The sequence below is a fragment of the Biomphalaria glabrata genome, chromosome 13 (genome assembly GCF_947242115.1).
Source record: "Biomphalaria glabrata chromosome 13, xgBioGlab47.1, whole genome shotgun sequence".
NCBI classification, from domain to species: domain Eukaryota; kingdom Metazoa; phylum Mollusca; class Gastropoda; family Planorbidae; genus Biomphalaria; species Biomphalaria glabrata.
Window position 1 is genome coordinate 33,667,144 of NC_074723.1, and position 26,219 is coordinate 33,693,362.

Sequence of the window (26,219 nt, forward strand, 5' to 3'; positions counted from 1 at the left end):
ACCTTCCCCCCCCCCCTGGCTACGCCCATCTTTGGATTGATTCGTATATGGTTATCGACTGTTAAAATAAAAATAGTAAATTTTAGCCTGATCCGAGAATGGGAAGTGGGAAAAAAAACTGTCACAACATAATATATAAAAATATATCCACATCACTCTATCAAACAAACAAATCAAACAAACAATAACATAATAATTCTTGGTCTAGATTTTTTTTTTCTATTTATGCAGTTATCTTAGGCTATAGTATTTTAACTGATTGGTTAGAATAGTATTTCTTACATTAGCAAATTATAATCTTATTGATGTATGGTTATGTGAAAAAAAAATATAGCCTAATAATAATTATTATAAATATTTATATTATTTTTTTAGCGTCGGAAGAAAATATCAACAGTTCACAAAGTCATCATTAAGAATCAAAATGAGAACCAGATTTCTGATAGTAAATAAATAAATTAGACAAAAACATGTTTGAGCTTCAGTGACATTAGAATCATACAATTTGCTATTAGGTTCAAGTATTATATAGCATATTATGTTTACCAGTAAGATACCACTATTTATTATGTATAATAATTTTTATAATTTATTCACTTACATAAGGATTATTATAACAAGGGAATTGAGTCTATAGACTTTATCAAAGCTAACAAACTTGAAATATGTCAAAGGATGACTGCGACCCAATGAAAAGAACTAGGAAAAAGTGGAATTTATGATTATTACATAACTATATAAGCATATGAATATACAGTGGATGCTCAGTGTGTTTGGTTCAACTGCACCTCAAATATTAAAATATTTTTTTATGGACATGATCTTTGAATATCTCACTACCCTATTATTATTTGTTGTTGTAAAAAATATACCTGGATAGTACTGGCTAGTACCAGATAGTGTTATACATATCATGCTTTTCTTTTACTATATTGTTATAATAATATAGTAAAAAAAATTAAAGCCTATGCTATTTCGGTTGTCAGTGCTTAGTTTTGTGTTTTTTTTTCAATGTTAAAACTAATCTATTGTAACTTATAGATTGTAAGGGAACATTTTTTTAATAGTTTTTCTCACGGGGTCACTTCCTGCTACGTACACTGCCAGTGTACATCTCACAGAATCTTTACTATATGGAATTTTTCAAACATTCTTTTTGCAATGTCTTAGTTTCACCAATAAAAAAAAAATTTAATGCTGTATTAAAGTTTTGGGGGTTAATGGGTTAAATAGCATTTATTTTCCTCATTCGGAAATCAAAATAATTAACTGATGTTGTTTCTTAAATTGTTTCATGTTTTTTTTTAGGTTCAATGAATAATTATGCAAATTTTTTAGCTGAAACGGAGAACGAGAAATGGCTAAAAAAAACTGTGTATATACTCATATAGTTTTTATATAGTGCTACTTTCATGCTTATAGCATGCTCAGAGCTCTATGGTCCAATCTTATTTGTGGACCAGTGTAGGGGGTATCTGGGAAAAGGTTTTCCGTGCTGCCTTAAGGCGCTCAGTAAGCATAACTCTTCCCCAGCCGGGTGTCGAACCTCGAGCCCCCTTCATAGGTAGCCGATACAAGCCAAGTTCAAGCGTTTGTACGTGAAATTCAAACATAGTTTTACGAAATTAAAAAAATAATACTTTTTAATACGTGCAAAACAAGTATCCAAACGTACAACTATGTAATATTTACACGTATTTAAAGAAAAATGTTCCGTTTCCATTTCTGTCGTTCAAGTAATTATCTCAACCAATTACATTAGAGACTATTATATTTCTTGATTATTGTTCAAGTCACACTGGTCAAGGATTTCTCTCTGGTCACGCTTGTCCTATTAACTACCAGGACGTTATGTTGACTTAGAGATGTTGTTGTAATTTGAGTTGATAAGAAAGTTTTCTGCAGTCTGAGACATGAGCTTATCACGTGTCTTTCAAATATATAAACTAGTATTTTCTCCTCTGTTTTGACTGGTACCACAATGGCTTTATTATTACATCTCGCTCTCTGGGCGTCTCTAGTTTCTTTGTCGACTTCAAGTCAGTGGATTTTTTCCTTACTAATCTGTATATTGTATTTTTTTTTATGACACTTAATTCAGAATATTATTATTTAGAGCTTGATGGGAATCCGAGCCTATTGTCATTGGTGACTTGTTGATATATATATACAGAGCGAGAAACAGAGAGACACACAGACACAGACAGAGAAAGAGAGAGAAATGGAGAGACAGAGAACGAGAAAGAGAGACAGAGAGAGAAACAGAGATACACACGGACAGAGAGAGACAGAGAAAGGGAGAGACAGAGAGACAGACAAAGAGAGACAGAGAAAGACAGAGAATCAGATATAGAGACAGAGAGAGACAGAGAGAGAGAAAAAGAAAGAGAGAGACAGAGAGATAGAAAGAGAGAGACAGAGAGAGACACACAGACAGAGAGAGAAAGTGAGAGAGAGACATAGAGACGACACCCTTCTCGTTAACCGTTAGATCGCAAGGTCTGAAAGGGGAACTTAACTTACTGAAACCGTTCAGGCGATTGCCAAAAACAGTAAGTACAATGCCTTCTTGAGAGAATTAAAGTGAAAAAAGAAAAAAACAACAAATAAGTAAAACCTAAAAAAAAATATTTTCTTATAAAAAAAACACCTTTATACGAAGTGTAATTGTATCAATTAGTTTGGATCAGTCAAGTGATTAAATGTGTAATAGATCTAGACTAACAACAATAAATCTGTGCGATTAATAATACTTTTACCAATTGTTTTTGTGCTATTTCATGCTTTTAGCGTTCTCAATACGCTATGATCCTATCACTTATCTGGAACCAGTTGGGGAAATGGGGGGGGGGGAGAGAAAGGAAGAAATACTTGGATGGATTTTGCAGTAATTTGTAAAACAATAGGGCATACAATGACTTAGAACTCGTGTCTCAAGCCTCCTGGGGGCCGATGTGCCAACCACTCTACTAGTGTGGTACTAGAGTAGATTGTAGAGATATATATTGTTTAATTCAGTTTTAGAGCGGCGACCTATAAAGATGAAAAATGTATCTTATACCATCCCTTCAGTCAAGTAGAATTTCTTTCCTTGTTTGAGATATCAAACTAAATATTTTTTTTACCAATAGTAAATTAAATAATTAGTGGGTTATTTTTTTAAATTTTTCTGTTGCCAGGTAAAAGAAATAATTGTGCAAAATTTCAGCTTGATCCGAGATTGGATGTCAGTTAAATAACGTTTACAAACTTTACCAGACACACAGATGGACAGACAGACAGAAAGACCGAGAAATTAAGTTGATATAAGAGTTGTAAACAAAAAACACTAACAAGGTCTGATTTTATTTGCACATGGCGTCAATGATGAAAGAAACACAGTGGAACCTTATGCAGTGCAATCCTCACATGCCTATTTTATCCAACACAGTATGAGGACGACATATGTAAACAGAACCTTACAAACATGCAGCTTAAGTCTGACTTCACAACGTGGCCTTTGTGGCTTAGAAATGCAGCGGCGTGTTGAATATTGACCTAGGTAGCTTTTAAAAGTAGAGTGCCTGGCATCAAAAGCTACCGGTCATTGACAAAGTCAAAAAACTTTAATACGGCATAATCCCAAAAGAAGACTGACCAACTATAAATGAGGAAAGTGACACATAAAGATATTTCTACATCTCGCTCTCTGGGCGTCTAAGAATAGCTTTTTGTTGTCTTTTTGCCCTCATCGATCAACCCCCCCCCCCCACCCTCACTGACAAACCTTAACGGTTATGTCATAAATCTGTATCTCTTGGAATGGGCATCTTTAAAGAGGTGAAATGTAATATATATGTTACGTCTTTATATTGGATGAGACTCTTTAGACATGTAAACGACAAATCACAGTTTATAAATACTTTAATCTTTATTAACACTGAAAACACTTTCTTGTTCATAGTCCTCCATTTCGGTTCTTCCTCTTACTTTCAACACGCATTCGCACCATTTCACATTCACACTAAGATGCGCACGTAACACCCCCCCTGTTTAACAAGTTCGATGCACATCGAACGTCCAAAATACAAATCACTGAATATATTATCAGACTATTCCAAGTTAAAAAAATCGGTAACATATAAAACCATAATGTAATAACTAAACAAACTCAAACACAATGTCATGTTAATACCAATACAATTCCAAAATGGAATAACAATTATATTCATCACAATAAGAACTGTTATTATGAGCAATTGAAACCACTTCTGTTAACATATATCTATAAGTAATCATATTTCTATTAATACAACTCCCCACTCATAATTGTATGCCTGTACAAAACACCATCATTCCATTCGCAATCAAATAGTTAACAAACAAAGTCTATCTTGCTCCATGCATATTGTAACAACAATATTCAATTCATTGCACATATATTTATTCATTGTAGAATAGAACAATAATTAGTGTCCATCATTCCTACCTTTTCTAATCATATCTATATAATTCTAACATTATTGACATGCCATCCTTTCGGCTTCCCTCCTTTGCAATGATGTCCCATTGTGATCCTACTACCGAATGATCTAGCTGTACTGTTTTCTAGGCTGCTAATATCCCTCTCTTTTCTCGTATACGCCTCTTCATTATTGTACCTTGAATCCTTAATTCTAATTAACTGTTGACACTGTCTTCTAATATGCCCCCTTCTCCCACAATTAAAGCATAAGATGTATGGACTTGTATGTCTATATGTGGGTTTAAATCGCTTTCCCTGTACCACTGATTGCCTTACTTTACTTTGATTTGGACCCATTCCTATTGCATTGCTTTCTACCTTATCTGTTAATTCTTTCTTCTCGTGCTCTCTACTACCCATGTCATCTGGTGTATGAGATCTTATGTCTTCTTCCACATCCCCATTTCTACCTCGCGTAGACTTTATCCCATAATATTTCTTCCAATTCTCAATCTCCCTTACTGAACATATTTTCACCCCATGAATATTCCCAATAATTAAATCTATCTCACCCTGATCTACAACACAAGCTTCCACTGTCCCCTTAACATACGGTGTGTCTTTACTAACTTTAGCAATCGGTAATTGTACAATATTCCCATTAAACATAACACACTTCCTAGATTCGCCTGTATATTCATGGTCTTCCACTAAATTCTTATTCACTCCAATAATAGTGCTTCCTGTATCCCTGATGGTCTTGGCTGCCTTGTTCCCTACGAATGTCTGAAAAATCTCCCATGTTCCAGTATCAGATGACAATGATAAGCCTTGCTCTATTCTACCTTTCTCCCAGTCCTTTCATTCCTGTCTGTTTCCTTGATATCTTCCGTTGCGGTTATCATTTTCTCTTTCATATGTACCACTTCTATACTGTCTATCCTGTGTCTCCCTTGTTCTGTGAGAGTTATTCTGTGTCTCACATGTTCTGTTAAAGGCAACTATTTCTTCTATATCACTGCCTCTAGATAATTTCTTCTCGGGATGTGCCACTTTATAAGCTCTTATGAGTCTTACTATGTCTTCTATGGATTTCGGTTTCCTCTTCAACAGAAATATTTTTAATTCCTCCTGACACTCGTACATCACTTTGTCCAGCATGAGAAATGTCTTAAGACTGTCAAAGGTTTTTTCTACCTCAGCGGTTTCTATCCAGTTATCGAAATGGCTGCTCATTTTGTCCAAGAAGGTCTGCGGGTCATCCTCTGGTTCTATCTCACAATTAACAAACTGTTGGCGATAGAAAGCTTCTGTTTTCCCGAAAGTTCGAAGTAGTTGTTCTTTCACAATGCTGTAGTTACCCTGGTTCATACATATTTTTGAAGGCACCTCCGCTGTAAATGATCTCGACAATAAGAATGTCCATTTGTTTTCAGGGTACTCCAGTTCTCTCATTTCTATTTCGAACTTCTTCAAAAAAATGTCTATGTCCATTTTGTCTTCGTTGAATATCAAACCTTTATATTTTGCCAGTTTATTCCCTGTAGAGTCACTCTTTCTTTTATCATTCTCTTTTCCTTGGTCTGTTTTTAACTTTTTCTCTGCTGTCTCTTTTTCAAACGCTAATCTTTCTCTTTCAATGGCGACTAATTCATTTTTCTTTTCCCTTTCAATTGCTACTATCTCCTTATCCTTTTCTCTTTCTCTTTTGTCCTCCTTATCTAATCTCTCCTTTTCTTTTTCTCTTTCTCTTTTGTCCTCCTTATCTAATCTCTCCTTTTCTTTGTCTCTTTCCATCGCTAATGTCTCCCTCTCCATCAACCTTTCTTGTACGTATTTTCTTAGTTCTGCCCCTTCAAGCTCCAACAACCTTCCCTCTTCCTTCAACGCTGCTACCTCAGCCTTGTCCGCCATAGTTGATTACTAATAATATCGAATCGAATGTTCTCCTGTCTCTAGATCTAGACTATACTATCTCTACTGTCTGCTGACAGATCCACTGTGTATAGAGGGATACGTAGGTTTTTACCTTTGCGTTGGGCGCCACTTGTTACGTCTTTATATTGGATGAGACTCTTTAGACATGTAAACGACAAATCACAGTTTATAAATACTTTAATCTTTATTAACACTGAAAACACTTTCTTGTTCATAGTCCTCCATTTCGGTTCTTCCTCTTACTTTCAACACGCATTCGCACCATTTCACATTCACACTAAGATGCGCACGTAACAATATATAACTCTTCACCGAAACTGGCTATTTAACATTGGATAGAAGAAACATCTTTCACAATGCTGTAGTTACCCTGGTTCATACATATTTTTGAAGGCACCTCCGCTGTAAATGATCTCGACAATAAGAATGTCCATTTGTTTTCAGGGTACTCCAGTTCTCTCATTTCTATTTCGAACTTCTTCAAAAAAATGTCTATGTCCATTTTGTCTTCGTTGAATATCAAACCTTTATATTTTGCCAGTTTATTCCCTGTAGAGTCACTCTTTCTTTTATCATTCTCTTTTCCTTGGTCTGTTTTTAACTTTTTCTCTGCTGTCTCTTTTTCAAACGCTAATCTTTCTCTTTCAATGGCGACTAATTCATTTTTCTTTTCCCTTTCAATTGCTACTATCTCCTTATCCTTTTCTCTTTCTCTTTTGTCCTCCTTATCTAATCTCTCCTTTTCTTTTTCTCTTTCTCTTTTGTCCTCCTTATCTAATCTCTCCTTTTCTTTGTCTCTTTCCATCGCTAATGTCTCCCTCTCCATCAACCTTTCTTGTACGTATTTTCTTAGTTCTGCCCCTTCAAGCTCCAACAACCTTCCCTCTTCCTTCAACGCTGCTACCTCAGCCTTGTCCGCCATAGTTGATTACTAATAATATCGAATCGAATGTTCTCCTGTCTCTAGATCTAGACTATACTATCTCTACTGTCTGCTGACAGATCCACTGTGTATAGAGGGATACGTAGGTTTTTACCTTTGCGTTGGGCGCCACTTGTTACGTCTTTATATTGGATGAGACTCTTTAGACATGTAAACGACAAATCACAGTTTATAAATACTTTAATCTTTATTAACACTGAAAACACTTTCTTGTTCATAGTCCTCCATTTCGGTTCTTCCTCTTACTTTCAACACGCATTCGCACCATTTCACATTCACACTAAGATGCGCACGTAACAATATATAACTCTTCACCGAAGCTGGCTATTTAACATTGGATAGAAGAAACATTCAGCCTAAAAGCGAGAAGAAGCAATGATAGAGTTTTAAGATTACTGACATAAAAAAAAAAAAAAGAACCGTCCTTTGTGCTTTCCGAGAACTGGATTATGGACCAGAAGCATTACTGAAAAGCGTGTCTTTGATCTACAAGAGATAGGGCAGAATGACAATCGAAACTAAACACAATATAAAGTTTGATATTTAAAGTCTATGATTTTTGTTGTTGCTAACTCTCGCAATGTTGCCGCTCCCCTATATATTATTTAGACGTGGGATGAAACAAACAAACAAAAATAGAACTCATTGATTCCCCGGCCGATATCACTCTGATTAAAGTCTTCTCGCCGAAACAAAATCCAGTGAAATACTTTACAATACTTCAAATGGAAATTACATCCACTGATCTACAAACAGAAAGAGAAAACAAAAAAATCTTCAATATCTCAATCGAAAAAATCCAAAACTAATAACCCGTAACACATTGTGTCCCATGCTATAAGTAATTTTACTTTCTCCAGTATATACACAAATCACAAAATCTTCGTGCTGACCGTATGATAACATTTTAAAGTTAATTTTCCCTTTTAGGCCTTGCGATCTATTGGTCAGACGATATTAAGTTCCTCTATTTCTTTGACCCACGCTCCATTTAAACAACCAGTTGCCTTTACATTCCTAAGTAAAATCAAGTAGCCACTTGAATAGTGTGAACTTAAGGGTGCCCTAAAAAACCCGAAATTCCAAAACCTAGTCTTCATCGAGATTCGAATCCAGGACCCTAGTTTCGGAAGCCAGGCGCTTAACCACTCAGTCAAATCCTCACATGATAACATTATAGCGTTTGGTATTTTTTTAACTTCTCGTAACTAGAACAGTTTTATTGAAATGGTTATCATTTTTTTTTTAAAATATAATGTTTCTGTTTTCAGAACTTCTAATTGATGTCCAGCCCAATGTTATTTCAGAAGAGCTGACACCAAAACTTGTCATCAACTGTTCTATAAGTAACAATCAAGTACAACAAATTGATACTATCAAATTTCTTTCACTTGGTCGATACAATGAAAACAGTAAAGAGTTTGTAGTGCTATTGGCCTTAGAAGCCGCAACTTTAAATCTCACACAACATGTGCAATTTCAACGTTCTCAAATTGGTTTTGGAAATATGTATATAAGTTTAACATTTCAAGAGCCAACTCAGTCTGATGCTAGGGTATACAGATGTAATGTTATTGGAGACAATGCTAAGGTAACGAATATTTCAGTGGTCAGTAAAAAGGAAGTCAAATATGAAACTATCTCGACACCGTTGATTGATGAAATAAGGCGTTTAAAGAAACAGGCTGATAAAAACCAATGCTCTAGTACAAAGGAAGAAATTACGGACAACAAAACAGAAAGTAAGTTTTTTGATATTTCGAAAATGATAAAAAATTCTGAAATTTTATTTTTTGTTTTTCCTTTTATTATTTCATAACTAAAACGATGCGAAGTTTGACAACGTTGTCCAACCAATATATTATGTTTTCTGTATGAGTTAGATTACAGACATTATACATAATGTATATGCGATCAATGCATTTTTTTAAAAAAATAATACTCATAACACAACGCGTAGAAATTTGTATTATAAACTCGGCTATCGTTAAAATCGTAAATATGTTTATTAGGTTAATATTATTCTATATCTCAGGATCAAAACTTTCTTTCGTTGGAAGCTCTGAAGTTATCAACGAACTTATTGAGCCATTCACCTTAACATGCTCATGTCAGGTAGAGTGGACTACTTTTCTCTGTTACAAATTCTGCCCACTGCATATATCTAAATATTTAATCTAAAATGTTGTCATATGTTTTTAATTCAATTAAAACAATTAATAGTTATATTTAATCCATGTAACGACCTAGAATACAAAAAAACTTCTCAATGGTTAGTTCAGTTTTTATTTTTTTATTTTTAAAATCTAAATAGTGACAATATATGTAGCCAATCTTGTCATTGATAAGCCTACTACACCCGATGATCGGGTAGATTTGATCAATTTCCATATTGCTTCTTATTTTGGTCCTATTTTTAAATCCTCTTAGATTTTTAGTGATGGCGAAGTCTCGTAGCTTAAAACTGTGATACATAGTACTCAGAGCTAGGATGAGCGATCCTGGGCTAATATTTCCCAGTCATAAGTGTGGAATTCGCAGTTTTTTTAAGGTGCTATTGATCGGGTAGATTTGATCAATTTCCATATTGGTTCTTATTTGGTCCTATTTTTAAATCCTCTTAGATTTTTAGTGATGGCGAAGTCTCGTAGCTTAAAACAGTGATACATAGTACTCAGAGCTAGGATGAGCGATCCTGGGCTAATATTTCCCAGTCATGGGTGTGGAATTCGCAGTTTTTTAAAGGTGCTATTGAGCGTCTCTTTTCAGAGTTCTCGTTCCAAAGCACATCCCATCCATCTCTTTCATAGAAAAGTCTTTTTAGAATTGATTATCAATCAATCGCACTACATGTCTTTTTGATTTCTATGAAGTGGCATTATTGTGTGATGTATTTGAAGTATTGAGTATTACAACGCCGAACAAAACTGTAAATGATAATTTTATATCACTTGTAATAATGTTAACATTTTAAATACATTTTGATTAAAATCCTACTTTGAACATTACAAAAATGAAGCATAGCTCATAACAAACAAACATTAATGAAAGTTAGTCATTTCAAACAGGAATACATGAAATGCATTTCCGCATATTAACTTAACTTTATTAATTTCTTGAATTGTTATTGTAAAGCATTTTTTTATAATACAAAACATAAACAATATAATCTCACTCTATATTTAAAGAGAATAATAATTTTATCTACAGGTTTCGAATCTTCATCCAGATACAAATTATACAGTTGAATTCATGTATATATTACACGGTAACTATACTTACTTTACAATACAGTACAATTCTCCTTTCAGACCTTGCGATCTATAGGGTAGATGAAGTAAATGCCATCTGTTTCTATGGCTCACGGTTAACGAGGGTTTCATGTGGCCATCATACTGACCAACCTCCTTTACTTTTCCTCAATTAACATCAGGTACTGGGTGGACTTAGAGGTCCTGAAAATAAAAAGCCAAGTGTACACCAGAATTCGAGCCCCGACCCTTTATTTTGAGATCCAAGTGGTTTACCATTCAACCACCTCGCCTCCTTACTTATTTAGACGTTTAGCAGTAACATATAATACAAAAAATAAATAAAATGTGTTTTTTTTTGTGTATTTTATTATATATGAAAACTTTTTACTTTAAGACAATTTTTTAAAATATTTTATTTTATTATAGATCATATTCTCCTCCACCGCAATTTAGTCAAGTTAAATTAGTCTAATTGTATATATGCCACTTTTAACCTTTCGTTTACATTGATGTAATACGATACGTATGCTTACATGTGGTTTATAAGTTTGTAAATAATTACTTTCAATTATAATATATAGGAGGTGCGGTGGCTGAGTGGTAAGGCGCTTTGCTTCCAAACTGAAGTCCCTAGTTTGAATCCTGGTGAAGGCTGGAATTTTTACTTCCGGGACCTTAGGCGCGTCGTAGTCCACCCAGCTCTAATGGGTACCTTACAGTAGTTGGTGGGAAAGTAAAGGTGGTTGGTCTTTGTGCTGGGCACATGAGACCCTCGTAAAGACGTGGGCCACAGAATCTGACGACCTTAGCAACATCTGCCCTATATCCATATTAAAATAGAATAAATATAAAAATAGAATACTAGAAAGGCAACGACAATCGAAAGATTTAATGGAGACAAAAGCAGCGTAAAAAAAGATAAAGATAATTTGGTTTGCTGGGCTAGAGAACAAATTTAGATGTCAGTAATATTGAGGACTTTAAGGACAATGCGCACAGGAAATTGTACATTAAGTCACAGGAACTAATGTGGAAACTATCAATTCAAATTAGTTGTATTTTTGTCATTGCAAATGAATAAAAAAATTGCTTCCAGACATAAAGCTACTTATGAATGAGTCCGTCATGACTGCAGCCACTGTTTAAACCTTCTAAAAACAATCGAGATTAATATTTCATTTTTTAAATTAGCAATGTAAAAAATATATTGTCTCGTCGACTGACAGACATATTTGGCGCTTTTATTTATTTCTTTTTAATTGTATAGTCTTTTTATTGGAATTCCTTTATACACATGTATAAACCCTTCTTCTAGATGTATACTTACAACCATTGAATTTATAAACATTATTACAATATTAAATTTAGAGCACAAATTGAAATTAGTGGTTTTCAACATGTATTGATATTCATATTTCTACCAATGTTTGCATGTCTTATTTTATATTTTATATTCTAAAATATGTTTACAGAAACAAATGGTGTTATCGCTACTATAAACAAAGGTCAACTCGTTGTTACAGCCATTCAAGACTTTGGTAATAAGAATGTTAAAGGTGAACTCTCTGACACAAAATTACAAGATTCATATCTTCGTGTCACATGGAGAGATTTGAAATCCTCAGATTCTGGAAAGTACTTCTGTGGAGCTCATGTCATTGATCCTGAAGGAAGGTCTGAGAGACTGAACGAGATGGTAACAGTTAAAGTTAAACTCCCAACGTTTGAGGATTTGGTCAACGTAATGCACACATTATTAATACAAGTTAATGATGACAGAGAAATTCTACAAGATAATACACAAAATATAAAAAGCATTCAAAAGGACTTGAGTACCAATGTCCTAAGAATTAACAAAGATTTGGATAATTATAAAGAAAACTTTATAAGAATAAATACAGATTTGGATTCGAAACAACAAAACATCATAAACATTAAACAAGACTTGGATAATCAAAAACTGAACATCATCAGAATTAATAAAGATTTGGATACCAAGGAACAACAGTTTACACAATTTAACATAGATCTGGATTCTAAGCAACAAACTATTATAAGAATTGACAAAGATTTGAACGCTACAGAACACAGTATTATAAGAATTGACAAAGATTTGAACGCTACAGAACACAGTATTATAAGAATTGACAAAGATTTGAATGCTACAGAACACAGTATTATACGAATTAACAAAGATTTGAACGCTACAGAACACAGTATTATAAGAATTGACAAAGATTTGAATGCTACAGAACACAGTATTATACGAATTACTAAAGATTTAGACTCTAAACAACAAACTATTTTCAGCATACAACAAGACTGTAAGAGCACTAAAAAAGACTTCAATGAGTATAAACAAAATATGAGCATCTTCAAAGAAACTCAGGAGACAGTCTTTTTAAATGTGTCATCTTCATTGACAGAAGTCAAACAAGAAGTGGAGAAAGGTATTGTATACAGCCAAAAAAAAATGTTTTATAAATATTTTAAACTTGTAGATATTCACAGACAAGTAGACATAATATATAGCTAATTTAATTTTTCAATGCCAGTGAAAAGCTGACTAAACCGACCTCACTCTTGATATCTTACTAAGAACAGCTACTCCTGACCGAGTCAAGTAGAGGGATTTGGTTAAGCGAACTGTCATAGCACCCCCATCCCGGCGACGAACGTCAAGGTACTGAGGAGACGTTTGTAAGGGGGGGGGGGTGCGTGATGGCTAAAAAAAAAAAAGGCATATAGTGTATTTGAAAAAAAGTTAATTCTGCAGGAGTTCAAGAGGCAGCCTTCTTTGTTATTGTTTAGACTGTAATCTAGTATCTTGGGTTTTCTCCTCTGATTTGGGTTTTTGTTGTTTTTATTTTTGAAGCTAAATAATATGCTAGATCTAGCTATACCGGTATCATCTAGTCCTAATAAGTCTATTAATTAGACTCACAATCTAATTGCTAGAACTAGTCTAATTACTAGAATATATATTAATATGACAAGGTTCTTAAAGGCAATAAAGGTCAATTAATTTTTGGTAATAAACTGTGCTGATATTTATTGTAGGCCTAGTTAAATTTAGATTCTCTATTATCAGAATAATTTAGAATAGATTCAGACAATATTTAACAATTAAAAAGAAGACAGAACAATGAGAAACATATGGTATTGACACCAAGTCAAAATTAAAAGAAACAAGGTTACAAAGACAGTTTGTATGGAAACACAAACTCAAAATCGGCCCCCGAAGTGGTCCACCCAGGCAGGCTTCAATATTTTCAGAAAGAACATCCAAATGAAATTATATCAAAGACAAATGAGAGATAAGAATGGAGAAAGAAGGTTAACAGATCTTGTGTAGTGCCCCAACGGTCCCGCAGATCAAAGGATAGGTGTAGTTGAATGTAAAGTTAGATGTGAACCTGGCATTACTAGTTCCCCTTTCAGACCTTGTGGTCTATAGGGCAGATGATGTCAAGTTCATCTGTTTTTGTGGCCTACGGTTAACGAGGGTGTCATGTAGCCAGCACAATGACCAACCGCCTATACTTTTCCCCAACTAATGTCAGGTACCCATTAGAGCTGAGTGGACTCAGAGGCGCCCAAAGATTCCAAAGTTGAAAATCCCAGTCTTAACCAGGATTCGAACCCGGCACCCCCGGTTCGAAAGCCAAGCGCTTTACCGCTCAGCCACCGCGCCTCCCCTGGCCTAACTGATGTCTTATAATTGATCTAATTGTTTTGAAAAGGCTCAATCTCTTATTCAAATCGTCTAAGTATAATAATAATAGATTCCACAAAAAAAATATTCAGAAACATAAAGTTAGTAAGATCACTATCCATTGTAAAGTAGGTCTAACTTATAATGCTTACTAATTAGCTTTTTCTCTTTAAAAAACTGCTTGCATAACTGATTTTAAAAATTAGATTTTTCGCTTTCAGAAAAAAAAGTAGCCGTTGCATCAGAACTTTGAATGGTCTAAAATATTGTGATGTCGGATTTTCAATATCTTTTCTAGTTTACGAGATCTAAACGGGACGGACGGACAGACGGTCAGACAGTCAGACGGACAGACATTTCGCACAAAACTAATAGCGTCTTTTCCCCTTTCGGGGGCCGCTAAAAATAGCATTGCTTTGAAAACACAGAAGTAATGTTCATTCTTGGTATTTTTTAAGACACTATCTTGGGATTTCTTTGGAACATAAACAATAACAAAATAGTAACAAAGATGGCTGCCCCTTGAAATCCTGCAGAATTACCGAAAAAAAAAAAACCCAACATAAAACAAATAAAATCATGTTATTTACGTCTGCGTTGTTTAATTGTAAATAAAACATTTAAAGAGATTAACATATCAGAATATGTTTTCATTTTTCTCTTATTTTTAATTTTAATGGTTATCAATGGCACTCTCCCTTGCTTCTCAAGTACTCTTTTTCAATATGATCGAGAGACGATCTTTTCCCTTTGCAACTTCTTGTGTGAGGCCAATCCTTGATACACAGCTGCGATCGCAGGTTGGGCATATATAATCACCAGGCGCCGTTGCATTTTCACCCTTCTTTCTGCTTCTGTTGTGTATGACATCTGCAATCTGTGACCCTTCCTTTATGCTCTCTCTCCATGTGGATCTGTCCAGTACCACCTCTTCCCAGTTGCCAGTGTCGATTTTGAAGATCTTCATGTCGCGTTTGTATACATCCGTATAAAGTAAAAGTGGGCGACCAGCGGCTCTCCTGCCTTCTTTTAGATAGCAATACAGGATGTCCTGTGGAAGTCGACCTACTGGCATTCTACGAACGTGGCCAAGCCAGCCAAGGCGTCTGCTGCTGATAACTGAGCGGATGTCCTGGCACCCTGCTCTTTGTAGCAATTCCTCATTGGTTATCTTATCTTGCCACCTAATTTTAAAGATCCGTCTTAGGTATCGGAGGTGGAAGACATTCAGCTTTTTTTCCTGCCATGAGTAGGTTTTCCAATAAAGACATATAAATTACAGGCTGAAGAGAATATGACTAATGTCTATGTGCTGTCTCTAGACGCTAAACTTACTTAAAAGAGTCAAAGACACACATAATCCATCGCACTTTAAATCATCGCAACCATCTTCATACATAGACTTAGTTAACTTTTTTTTTGTGAATGTTAGTTTAATTCTTATAGACAATTTTAACATTATGGTTTCTTTTTTTTTTTAATTTAGTTTCCCTAGAATTGTCAGATGGCGCACAAAGTACCACAGGTTATAAACACATAGCGTCTTGTCAAGTCAGAAGTATTGACTCCCGCGTGATTGTGCTGTTAATTTCCGGGTTAAAGGTCATGTGTGACACCAAGACAGACGGCGGTGGATGGATCATCTTTCAGAGAAGAATCAACGGAAAAGTAGATTTCTATAGAGGCTGGAAGGAGTATCGTGACGGCTTTGGAGATTACAACATTGGCGAATTTTATCTGGGAAATGAAATCATTTTTAATTTAACTTCTACTGGAAAATATGATTTAAGAATAGATTTAGAATTTGAAAACACAAAATATTTTGCGCAGTATAAAGACTTTAAAGTATTGAGTGAGACTGAGAAATATAAACTACAGATAGGAAACTATTTAGGAAATGCTAGTAATCAGTTATTTTATCATAACAACAAGTTCTTTACCACTTATGATAGTGATAATGACGAGCATCGGAGTGTTAACTGTGCAGTAGACAGATCAGGCGCCTGATGGTACCATAGTTGTCATGACTCTAATCTGAACGGTAAATGGGGAAGTACATTAGGGAATAAGGGAATGAACTGGTATGGTGTAACTCAATATTCTAACAGTGTCTCCTTTACAGAAATGAAGATAAGAGAAAGAGAATAAACGAACATCTTATACAAATAAATAACGTTAAGTCTGGATTATTAAGGAACATCAAGAATGTAGAATTTATTCTCAAAAGCAAATGTAATTTTATATCTAATATTGTAACAGAAACTATACAGTTGTATGTTTATGTGTATCAAAGAATAAACGAAACCAATAACTTACAATTACTGTCTTTTTTTATGAGCGTAGTTTTTGTTTGTTAAAGTTTAAATATAGCGAGGACTTTGAAACAAAATTAAAACCAATAAGCTTTTTCCAGTGTAAATTATTGACTAGCCTAACGCAGGTGTACATTAAACGAAGCAATATAAGTAGAACGACGCATTTGAATCTAGGACTAGAACATAGATTACATCTATATTTGATTTACGTAAACATTTAAGCCAAACTTTGATAATCTTTACAAAAACTTGAAGCAACTTTAAATTTACTCAGTTATCGCATAATACCGGTTCACTACCGCATAATATGAAATGTTTTTAAGGCCCCCGAAAGGGGATTAGACGCTATTAGTTTTGTGTAATCTGTCTGTCCGTCTTCCGTCCGCTATCCCGTCCAGTTTAGATCACGTAAACTAGAAAAGGTCTTGAAAATTTGACATCAAAATATTTACTAAGCGAGATGACTATTTACCATACTTTTAAAACATTTATGCAATCGGTTTTAGATTTTTTTGTCATTTTGTTTTTAAAATTACTACTAGTCATACTAATTGCTACATTTACACACACACAAAATAATTACTTTTTTTTTAAACAGAAAAATTTATTTAGTATGTTAATAAGTGGAACATATATTAAAATTAGCTTCGACATCATAATATGTATGACCATTTATAGTTTTACTGCAAAGTATATCCTTTACATTCTTAAAAGCTAAAAATATAATCCTACCCAGCAATGAAAACAAGACACCACGACTCAAAAACAATGTACACTATACTCGGAGACAAGTTGAAAGAAAAGCTAGAAGTTAGAATAAAGTGGGTCAGGGAGTTAGGGGTTAAACCAACCAACTGGACAGACACATTCAAGCATTTACACAACAAATACATAACACCCAAAACACGAGAAGTGGCCTACAGAATATTCTTCGGGTTGACCCCAATAAAAGGAAGACTCTCAACTACAACAGTGTCCAAATATACCTGTGTAATTTGTAAAAAAGAAAACCAAAACCCAGAGAAACACTTATTTAGTGAATGTGAGTTGGTTGAGGAAGCAAAAAAAAAACAACCTTAGAAGATATTATTGACGCAAACAGTCAAACCTGTGCATATGTAAATACTGATATTTTCTTTAACAAAGTACCTAAAGCCATAAATAAAAAAAAAAAACAAAGAGACATCAATGTAATTATTTTATCTGAATATAGAAACCTTATTTGGAATTTACCTACCAATTGTCTACCATAATAAACTACACAGTGAAGTATTATTAGATCACATTTTTAAGAAAAATAGTAGATGGTAGAAATACAAGCTGTAAACTGAGTAGTAGTAAAGTCATTTTCGATTTGGATTTATGAGAACAGCTTACAGAAATTCGATGTTTTATAAGCAGGAGTACCGGAAAGTCTGATCTTAAAGAATTCCTTTTCGTATCAGCACACAGATGTTATCAATTCCTTGTAGCTTACATTTAAGTCCGTTAAATTTTGTCTTCAAGTTTGTGGTTATATACCTCATGTATAAAAGTTGTTCAACAATTTTGTTTTCTTCCTGGCTCATTGTTCATATTTAATAAGTGCATCCGTGTCTCCTATATCTATAATATAAAGCAGAAAGTAAGGCGTATGTATGTGTGTATGTATGTGTGTATGTAATGTATGTATGTGTGTATGTATGTATGTATGTATGTATGTATGTATGTATGTATGCATGTATGTATGTATGTATGTGTGTGTGTATGTTTGTATGTATGTATGTATGTATGTATGTTTGTATAAGTCTATGTTTGTATATATGTATGTATTTATGTATACATGATTGTCGTATGTTGATAAAACTTGGCATAAATTTTCCTTGGATACTACCACTTCAGTCTAGTACTATTTCTTTTCCAAAAAAAAAATAATTTATTACCAATTTTGTTTAAATTAAATCATGTTTTGTCAGGTAAAAGAAATACTTGTGCAATATTTCAGCTTGTCGGAAATAATATGTGTATATTCTCTGTGGTATTTTACGTCTCGAGAGACGATCTTTTACCTAATCAACTTCTTGTGTGACTAAAGAGTCAAATCCTTGATACACAGCTGCGATCGCAGGTTGGGCATATGTAATCACCAGGCGCCGTTGCATTTTCACCCTTCTTTCTGCTTCTGTAGTGTATGGCATCTGCAATCCGAGACCCTTCCTTTATGCTCTCTTTCCATGTAGATCTATCCAGTGCTACTTTTCCCCATCTGCTAGTATCGAGTTTTATGGTAATCAGTCATTAGTATTTAACCGTTATTATTTTTCATCATTTATTGATAGTGTCTAATGTTAATCCTAGTTTCTATCAATTAGTCAAAATGGTATTATCCTTACAAATTGTGTAAGGTATTTTTGGTTAATGTGAATTATATTCATAGATGGAATATTTGTTTTATTGATTTGTTTGAATGTGTTAAACTCAAAGAAATTTGATTGAATACTATGTGTCTATAGTGCGTAATAACTGAAGCACTTCTGAAACTGCAAATGCTTAGTTATTAGACGACACAAAATATGAATGAAAATATAAACACTTCAAACAAAGTTGTGATACAGATGATAATAAAAAGTGAAAAAAAAATCAATAAAAATCTAAAAACAAATTTCTTCCCAGAAAGATTATGAACACACATTTTCGCAAAATAGGTAACGGATGGTAACGGATGTAATGCTAGATTCCTCTAATGGATCAGATTGATGCAGCCTCTTTATTCAGAATCTTTGTCAGCACATTTTGTATCCGGATTTCATGTGTATAAAAGACAGTCTAATTCTCTCCCGTCTCATCATTCCAATCGGATGAAAATGAAGAATTTACTTCTTTGCTTGAGTCTTGTGTCTCTAGTATCTGCAACTCTAGGTAAGTCAACATTTTTTTGAATCTCTTCCTTTCTGTACATCGTTCACCTTCCCCTAACCCATAGTCTGTAGACTGTCTTTCTCCATTCATCTCTGTCCTTTACCTGTAGTAGAATTTTTTAAAAATGTTTATGTTTTTATATGTTGTCTTCCCATCAATGTATCTTTCTGCCTCCTCTTCTTTTTTCTGGTACTGTTCCCTGACAGAAGATTTTTGGAACCGTGAGGACTTTGTGAAATGGTCATACAATTTTATTTTGCGTTTTCTTCGACTGTGATCAGCAGGTCATCTCGGGGCCCAATTCCGTTGTGGTTTTGTCTCCTTTATAATGCAGTCTTAATAGGTGATAGAAAATACGAAAAACATGCATATATGTGACCCTGCCGGACCAAGTAAAACAAAGGACGTTTGGGCCACGAGGCCTTCCTCAGCTACAAAACAAACAAAAAATAAAAAACAATTAACACAAAATAGTCTTAAGTTAACTTATCTGTCCGATGTTGTTCTCTATCGAGGCAGAAAAGTTAACTTAAGACTATTTTGTGTTAATTGTTTTTTATTTTTTGTTTGTTTTGTAGCTGAGGAAGGCCTCGTGGCCCAAACGTCCTTTGTTTTACTTGGTCCGGCAGGGTCACATATATGCATGTTTTTCGTATTTTCTATACAGTCGTTTACCCCATGCAGCAGTAAATCTTTGTTTTTTTTGAGTCTTTGAACTTAATAGGTGATGTAATCGATTACCAGCAGACAATGGTTAAGCTGCCCTGGATGTGGCAAAATATGTAGGTCACAGCTGGGGCTGCGTTGCCACGTGAAATACTGCATGTCAAAGACAAGCCAAATTATTACAGGTGGTATCATGGCATCTCAATTACATTCAAGGATCCTCTATACTCTATAGTTTTGCAGTCAGATTCCAACATTCGCAAGCACAAAAGAAATATGGCCATGACCAAGGTGTCCTTCTGTCTGACTTGTGCGCCTAGAGCTGTGCCCTTTTCTTTACAGATCTTTTTTATGCATATGGAGCAATGCCAATAGGTACATGGATGATGACGATGAGTGTTTTGAAATTATTTGCGGTAATTAAAATCCCATCAATGGGCTCAGATACTGGGTCAAAGAGGGGGCGAAGGCGTATAACTGGTGCTTAAATCTATACGCAAATTACAAGGTGTCCACACTTTGTCATCAGTGTATATATAATAATTAGATGCCCTTGTACCTTAGCGAACTAATCAGTCTATATGTTCCTCAGAGAGCCCTGCGCTAAATGGACTTATCGCATCTAGTGGTGCCACGTTTCTCCCTCAAAAGCTACGGTCTGCGGGCTTTTTCAGTGCAAGGCCCAAAGGTTTGAAACTCACTTCCCATTGATCTCAGATAGACAATATGCTACACTACTTTAAAGACAAACATTAAGACCTACCAGTTTAATTAAAACTTTTGTAGATTAGTTTAGCTCTATTATAGCGCCTTGAGCTTACATTTTGTTTATTAACAGCGCTTTATAAAAAAAAATTATTATAATAATTATTATTAAGCATCGGACAAAAAGATCGTTAGCCTTCGCACGCTAGCCACTTAGGAGAAGACAATTCTGAGTTCGAACATCCCTTAGCTATAATAATAATGATAAGACTTGTAAGATTAGTGAGGAATGCAGTAACCCGTGGCTGCGCAAGACCAGCCGTGAACTACATATTTTGCCACATCCAGGGCAAGCATAACCATAGTCAGTAGGTGGTAGTTTTGATTTTTTTCTTTTTCGCCTTCTGCGTTTGTCTAAGGCAGAGAATTTTCTGTTGGTCTCAAATATGTATCCCGCGGCCATCGTGAGTGACCTCCAGCTGTCTCGTTCTGAGGTCGCATGCAACCAGGTCCTCTCTTCTATGTCAGCCAAGGAATGTTGACGCCTAAGCTGGACTTTGAAGCGTTTACGCGGGGGCCCTCAGCTATAACTTAACACGAAAAAGGAATGGAGAGATAACCATGAGGAAAAAGTAGGAGCCGGCGTCACTAAGAAGGTTTGCAGCACTCAGTGCTTCACCCTGGTAGAACCTGCGATTCCGCTGATGCCAAACTGTATCGGCACTTGACATTTCTTTGCGTGGAGAGTGGAAGTGTCATTGTGGACAACACAATTCCGACCAGACATTCAAACATTTATATGATATGATTCATGGTCTCTTCTCTGCTGAATGAGACCAGAGACTAAGAGAGACTTTATAGTAAATAACAAAATATTTAATTACATGCCTATAATTAAAATATTTTTCAATCAGACTTGTTTAAATTTCGATTTCACCTTATGAATAATTAACAAGATTACAAAGACAGTTTGTGTGGAAACACAAACTCAAAATCGGCCCCCGAAGTGGTCCACCCAGGCAGGCTTCAATATTTTCAGAAGGAACATCCAAATAAAATTATATCAAAGACAAATGAGAGATAAGAATGGAGAAAGAAGGTTGACAGATTTTGTGTAGTGCCCCAACGGTACAGCAGATCAAAGGATAGGTGCAAGTGAATGCAAAGTTAGATGTGAACCTTGCCTAACTAGTTCCCCTTTCAGACCTTGTGGTCTATAGGGCAGATGATGTAAGGTTCATCTGTTTTTGTGGCCTACGGTTAACGAGGGTGTCATGTAGCCAGCCCGAATGACCCAAAGCATAACTGGTGCCACTACTGTGGTACTAGTCACCGATTCTCGCTCCAGTCTCCAAGCTATGGGTGGCGGCGGGGGAGGGTCGCCAGTAATAGAAGAGGCAATCGGCGCCGCAGTTAACATCCGCCGAGCTATTGGAGCTGTCGTTTTCATGCAGTGGGCGCCTTCCCATTGCGGCGTGAGGGGCAATGAAACGGCAGACGCCCTCGCAAGAGAGGGTGCTTTGGCATACACCTCGAAGAACCAAGCACGTACAAATCCGAGCACTCATTCATGAGAAGTGGTTAAAGTCCTGGGAGGAATCCGACAGAGCACGTGGTGTCTGGCAGCACATGCGTCATCCAGATCGCGACGATTCATGGTGGCGACTGAGGAGGTCAATAGCAGTCAATAGTTGCGCAGTGCAGAACGGAACACTGTCCTAGTGGGGCATACTTTGCCCGGTTCTGCACGAACTTTGACTCCCGATGCCGTCATTGTGGAGAGAGCGTCGTCGAAACAATGTCGCACGTCTTGTACGAGTGTCCCCAGCTCCGCGAGCTAAGGGGGTTAGGGTTGGTGATATTAGTTGGTCTAGGACGTAAACTATCTTCCACTCTGAAGGAACATCCAAAACATGTAAAACATAAGCACCAGTTAAACTAGGTTCCACAGATAATTATTAATAAATATTGAGACAATGTTTGAAGTAAATTATGTAGGTTTGATATTTCAATCGAGAATAACAATAAGGCTTGTCTTCGAGTCCGAAGATTAATCAGGAATGCATTACTCCACGTGGCTACGCAGTCTCAGCTGCGACCTACAAGTTATGCCACATCCAGCGCAGGCTTAACCTTCATCCGCCGGTGGTCGATTTTCGGGTGGGAAGCGTAGTCGAGAGGCCAAGTGCGCTTGCATTTGGCTTGGCTTGGTTACTCGACACTGGCAGAGTTGTGTGTACTGAGCGCCTAAAGGCAGCACGGAAAACCAACTCCTAGATACCCCCTCCCCCCCACTGGTCCACAAATGAAATCGGACCAAAAGCGCTCTGAGCATGCTATAAGCATGAAAGTAGCGCTATATAAAAGCTATAATAATAATAAAATATTATAGAAACCTTTAAAAAACGAAGCTAATTTTTTTTAAAGTATAAAAAATTAATTTCTTATGCTAATTTTAATGCTAATTTTGTTTTTCTTTTATTAACAGAAACAGTCAAGACACATAAAAAAAAACAGGATCGAGAAGCCAACGAAACAGTACAGTATGAGAACACTTCAAATACAGTTAATGAGACAATTGGATAGGTCTCAAATTTTTAAGTTCAAACTTTACTTCATTACTTGTAATTTTATTTTTTTAGTTTGTCATTTTCACTGTCGTGTTTATGTTTCTAATGTTATCACTGAGTCTTGAGTCTACATCATGTTTTTTTTAACAGTGCTTTAGAAATTAAATTAAACTATTAGTATTATTCCTTTCTTTTTTAATGCGTACTATTATATTAAATGTGGATTACTAAATTAATGTGTGTCACAACATGAATTGTAATAGGATGATAGACTTAGGTCCTCCCGCGCCGTTCGGCGCATTGGGCGGCAAGCATCTCCATAAAGATCTGTCATTGGCAATGTCTGAAGCCTCCTAGAATGATAATCATGTTAATATAACAGACATGTGTACAAAGCCTTAGAACATAGTTGTGCACGTATGATTTAGATAAGCGTGTGTAAATAAAACGTAACTATATCGGATATATTCCACTTAAATACAGGATTGTACGCAAAATAATAGTTGTATAAATAGGCATGTAGAATACTTGTACTAAGAGGCATGCAGAATACTTGTACAAAGAGGCATGTAAATACTTGTACAAAGAGGCAAGTAGAATACTTGTACAAAGTGTTTGCAGAATACTTGTACAAAGAGACTTGTAGAATACTTGTACAAAGAGACATGTAGAATACCTGTAAAATAATGTATGTAAATTACTTATGTCTTAGCATTTACAAGATTTGGCGGTTAATAGATTGACCACTTAATTGACCAATGGTACCTGCTTAATGCATGAACTATGTTTTATAACTATACCATGGCATTCAGGTACAGCATTAGAGGCGGGCAAGCCCTGAATCCTGTCTGACTCGCAAATAGCACTTTGTCTTGGGCGCCGCGTAATTCGAAGACCTCATTTGCGTACAAGTAAAGAAAGAGCTGGTGGGCAGTACTTTTTTTACTACATACACTCATGTACACATTGATACTGACCATTGGGAAGACATAACTCTAGACCGCACTATTTGGAGAAAGACGGTGACCAAGAAAGCTATGGACATTGAAACCTCGGCTATGGAAGAAAAGCGTGCTGTACGAAAAATGGCTGGCTCCTCTACAACCAAAGCGAAAGCCATCTTAACCTGCGATATATGTATACGGGTGTGTCTCACCATAATAGGGCTCCACAGTCACATGAAAAAAGTGCTCCGAGATGAACCATAGTCGTTTTACTACTGACGGAGGTTAACTAAACATTCTTGTACTCAACACACACAATCAACTTACATAATTCGAATAAAAATGTATTTTAAGCGAATCAGAACTATTATGTTTGTTCGTAAAATGTGTTACATGTTTAGGATGTTCCTACGGCGTTGGAGATTATCAACATCCTAGTCCAAACCTCTCGCAGGACGACGGGAATGGCAGCGGTCTTACTGTCATTTCCAGTGATAGGGTCATTCCGAACTCGCGGACTAGAGTCTCGGCCATTTTCATATTGTCCTTTAAACTCGAAGATGGCTACAAAGTCCAATCCTCAATTTATAATTTAAAAAAAAATCAAAATATACCTCAATAAAATAAACAGTGTAAAAACAAAACAAATGTACATTTTAACTCTGGATTGTGTGGAAGACAAAAAAAAAGAACCAAATAAAAAAATAGAACTTGAAGTTGAGATACACCTTCCTATATCTACCCCTAAAGCGCTGAAAGTGGCATCATAGCAGTGACAATCAAACAAAACAATAGTTCATTCAAACATAAGTCGTAACTTCAAAAGGCAGATTAATCTTGTCCACAACCCGCTATAATTATTATGATAGCATTTTATTCCTGCTGAAATTTTGAATACTATTGTGCTCTGTTTAAAATGGGGGTCGGTGGGTGGGAAGAGAATGACCCGCTGGGTCAGACGTGTCAGTTCATGAGTGCCGTCGGCACGTCTCTGTTTCCGTGTGCAGCAGACGTGTCTAGAGTGAAATGGTGCGTGTCAAATGTGCTGCCTTCAAATTAAGGGGAAATAAAAATAAGTTTCATAGGAACAAGGAGAAAAATAATTATTATTATTATAAACCTAAGTAGTTTCATAAATTATACTAGCATGCAAGCTGCTTACAGTCCTTTTTTTTTTTTAATCAAAGACTTAGATGATTCTTACCAAGTTTAAATATATAGTAGGAAAGAATAAATTCCGGAATAAAATCAGCTTTTTTTTCAGCCGTAATTAGATGCCGGACTTGTACATTTTTGAATGTGAGTGGGTGCCATTTGTATGGTTTCCATTAATTTTTTAAAAGTCTGTGATACCTAGGATGATTCTTACCAATTTTAAAAATATTATGGGAAGTATCACAACAGAGAGAGAGACCGTTTTTGTGTATTAAATACCAGTAATATCCAAACATTTTTAGAACAAGGGTCAAAAAGAAAACAATAGACTCTTTGGTCACTATCACCCTCACCCCCCCAACCAAAAAAAATGTCGAAACCAATGTTAGCGAGCTTCTGCTGACTCATGCACTGTGGGTTAATGTTTCGTTGGGTTGGACAGAATGGCAAAAGGGGGAAGAAAAAAGCCCACGTGCCGTCTGTTGGAAATTGCTGGCCTTCACAGTATAGCATTGTGTCATTACACTTAGATCAGGACCTAGACGAACAGCACAAGTCTATAATGACATTGTGTGAAGTAATCACACTTAGGTCGAGACAGAAGTACACCACAACGTGATAGCATGTCATCTATATATTGTCAACTCATCACACTTAGGTCAGGACCTAGAC

At 35.6% G+C, this 26,219-nt stretch overlaps 1 protein-coding gene and 1 long non-coding RNA gene across 2 annotated transcripts; one reads left to right on the top strand and one right to left on the bottom strand.

Moving 5' to 3' along the window:
• The first annotated feature begins 1,952 nt into the window (after positions 1-1,952).
• Positions 1,953-16,612, top strand: LOC106057350 (angiopoietin-1). Its single transcript, XM_056007889.1, is given in 6 exon segments — positions 1,953-2,039; positions 8,597-9,067; positions 9,361-9,440; positions 10,536-10,593; positions 12,052-13,029; positions 15,781-16,612. Coding segments are annotated over 6 exon segments (2,307 nt in total). The 5' UTR covers positions 1,953-1,981; the 3' UTR covers positions 16,443-16,612.
• On the bottom strand, positions 9,649-18,028 carry LOC129922323 (uncharacterized). Its single transcript, XR_008774299.1, has 3 exons — positions 17,847-18,028; positions 10,608-10,780; positions 9,649-10,252 (listed from the first exon to the last, which is right to left on the bottom strand). It is a non-coding gene; the product is annotated as an uncharacterized LOC129922323 (long non-coding RNA).
• Positions 18,029-26,219: the final 8,191 nt, after the last annotated feature.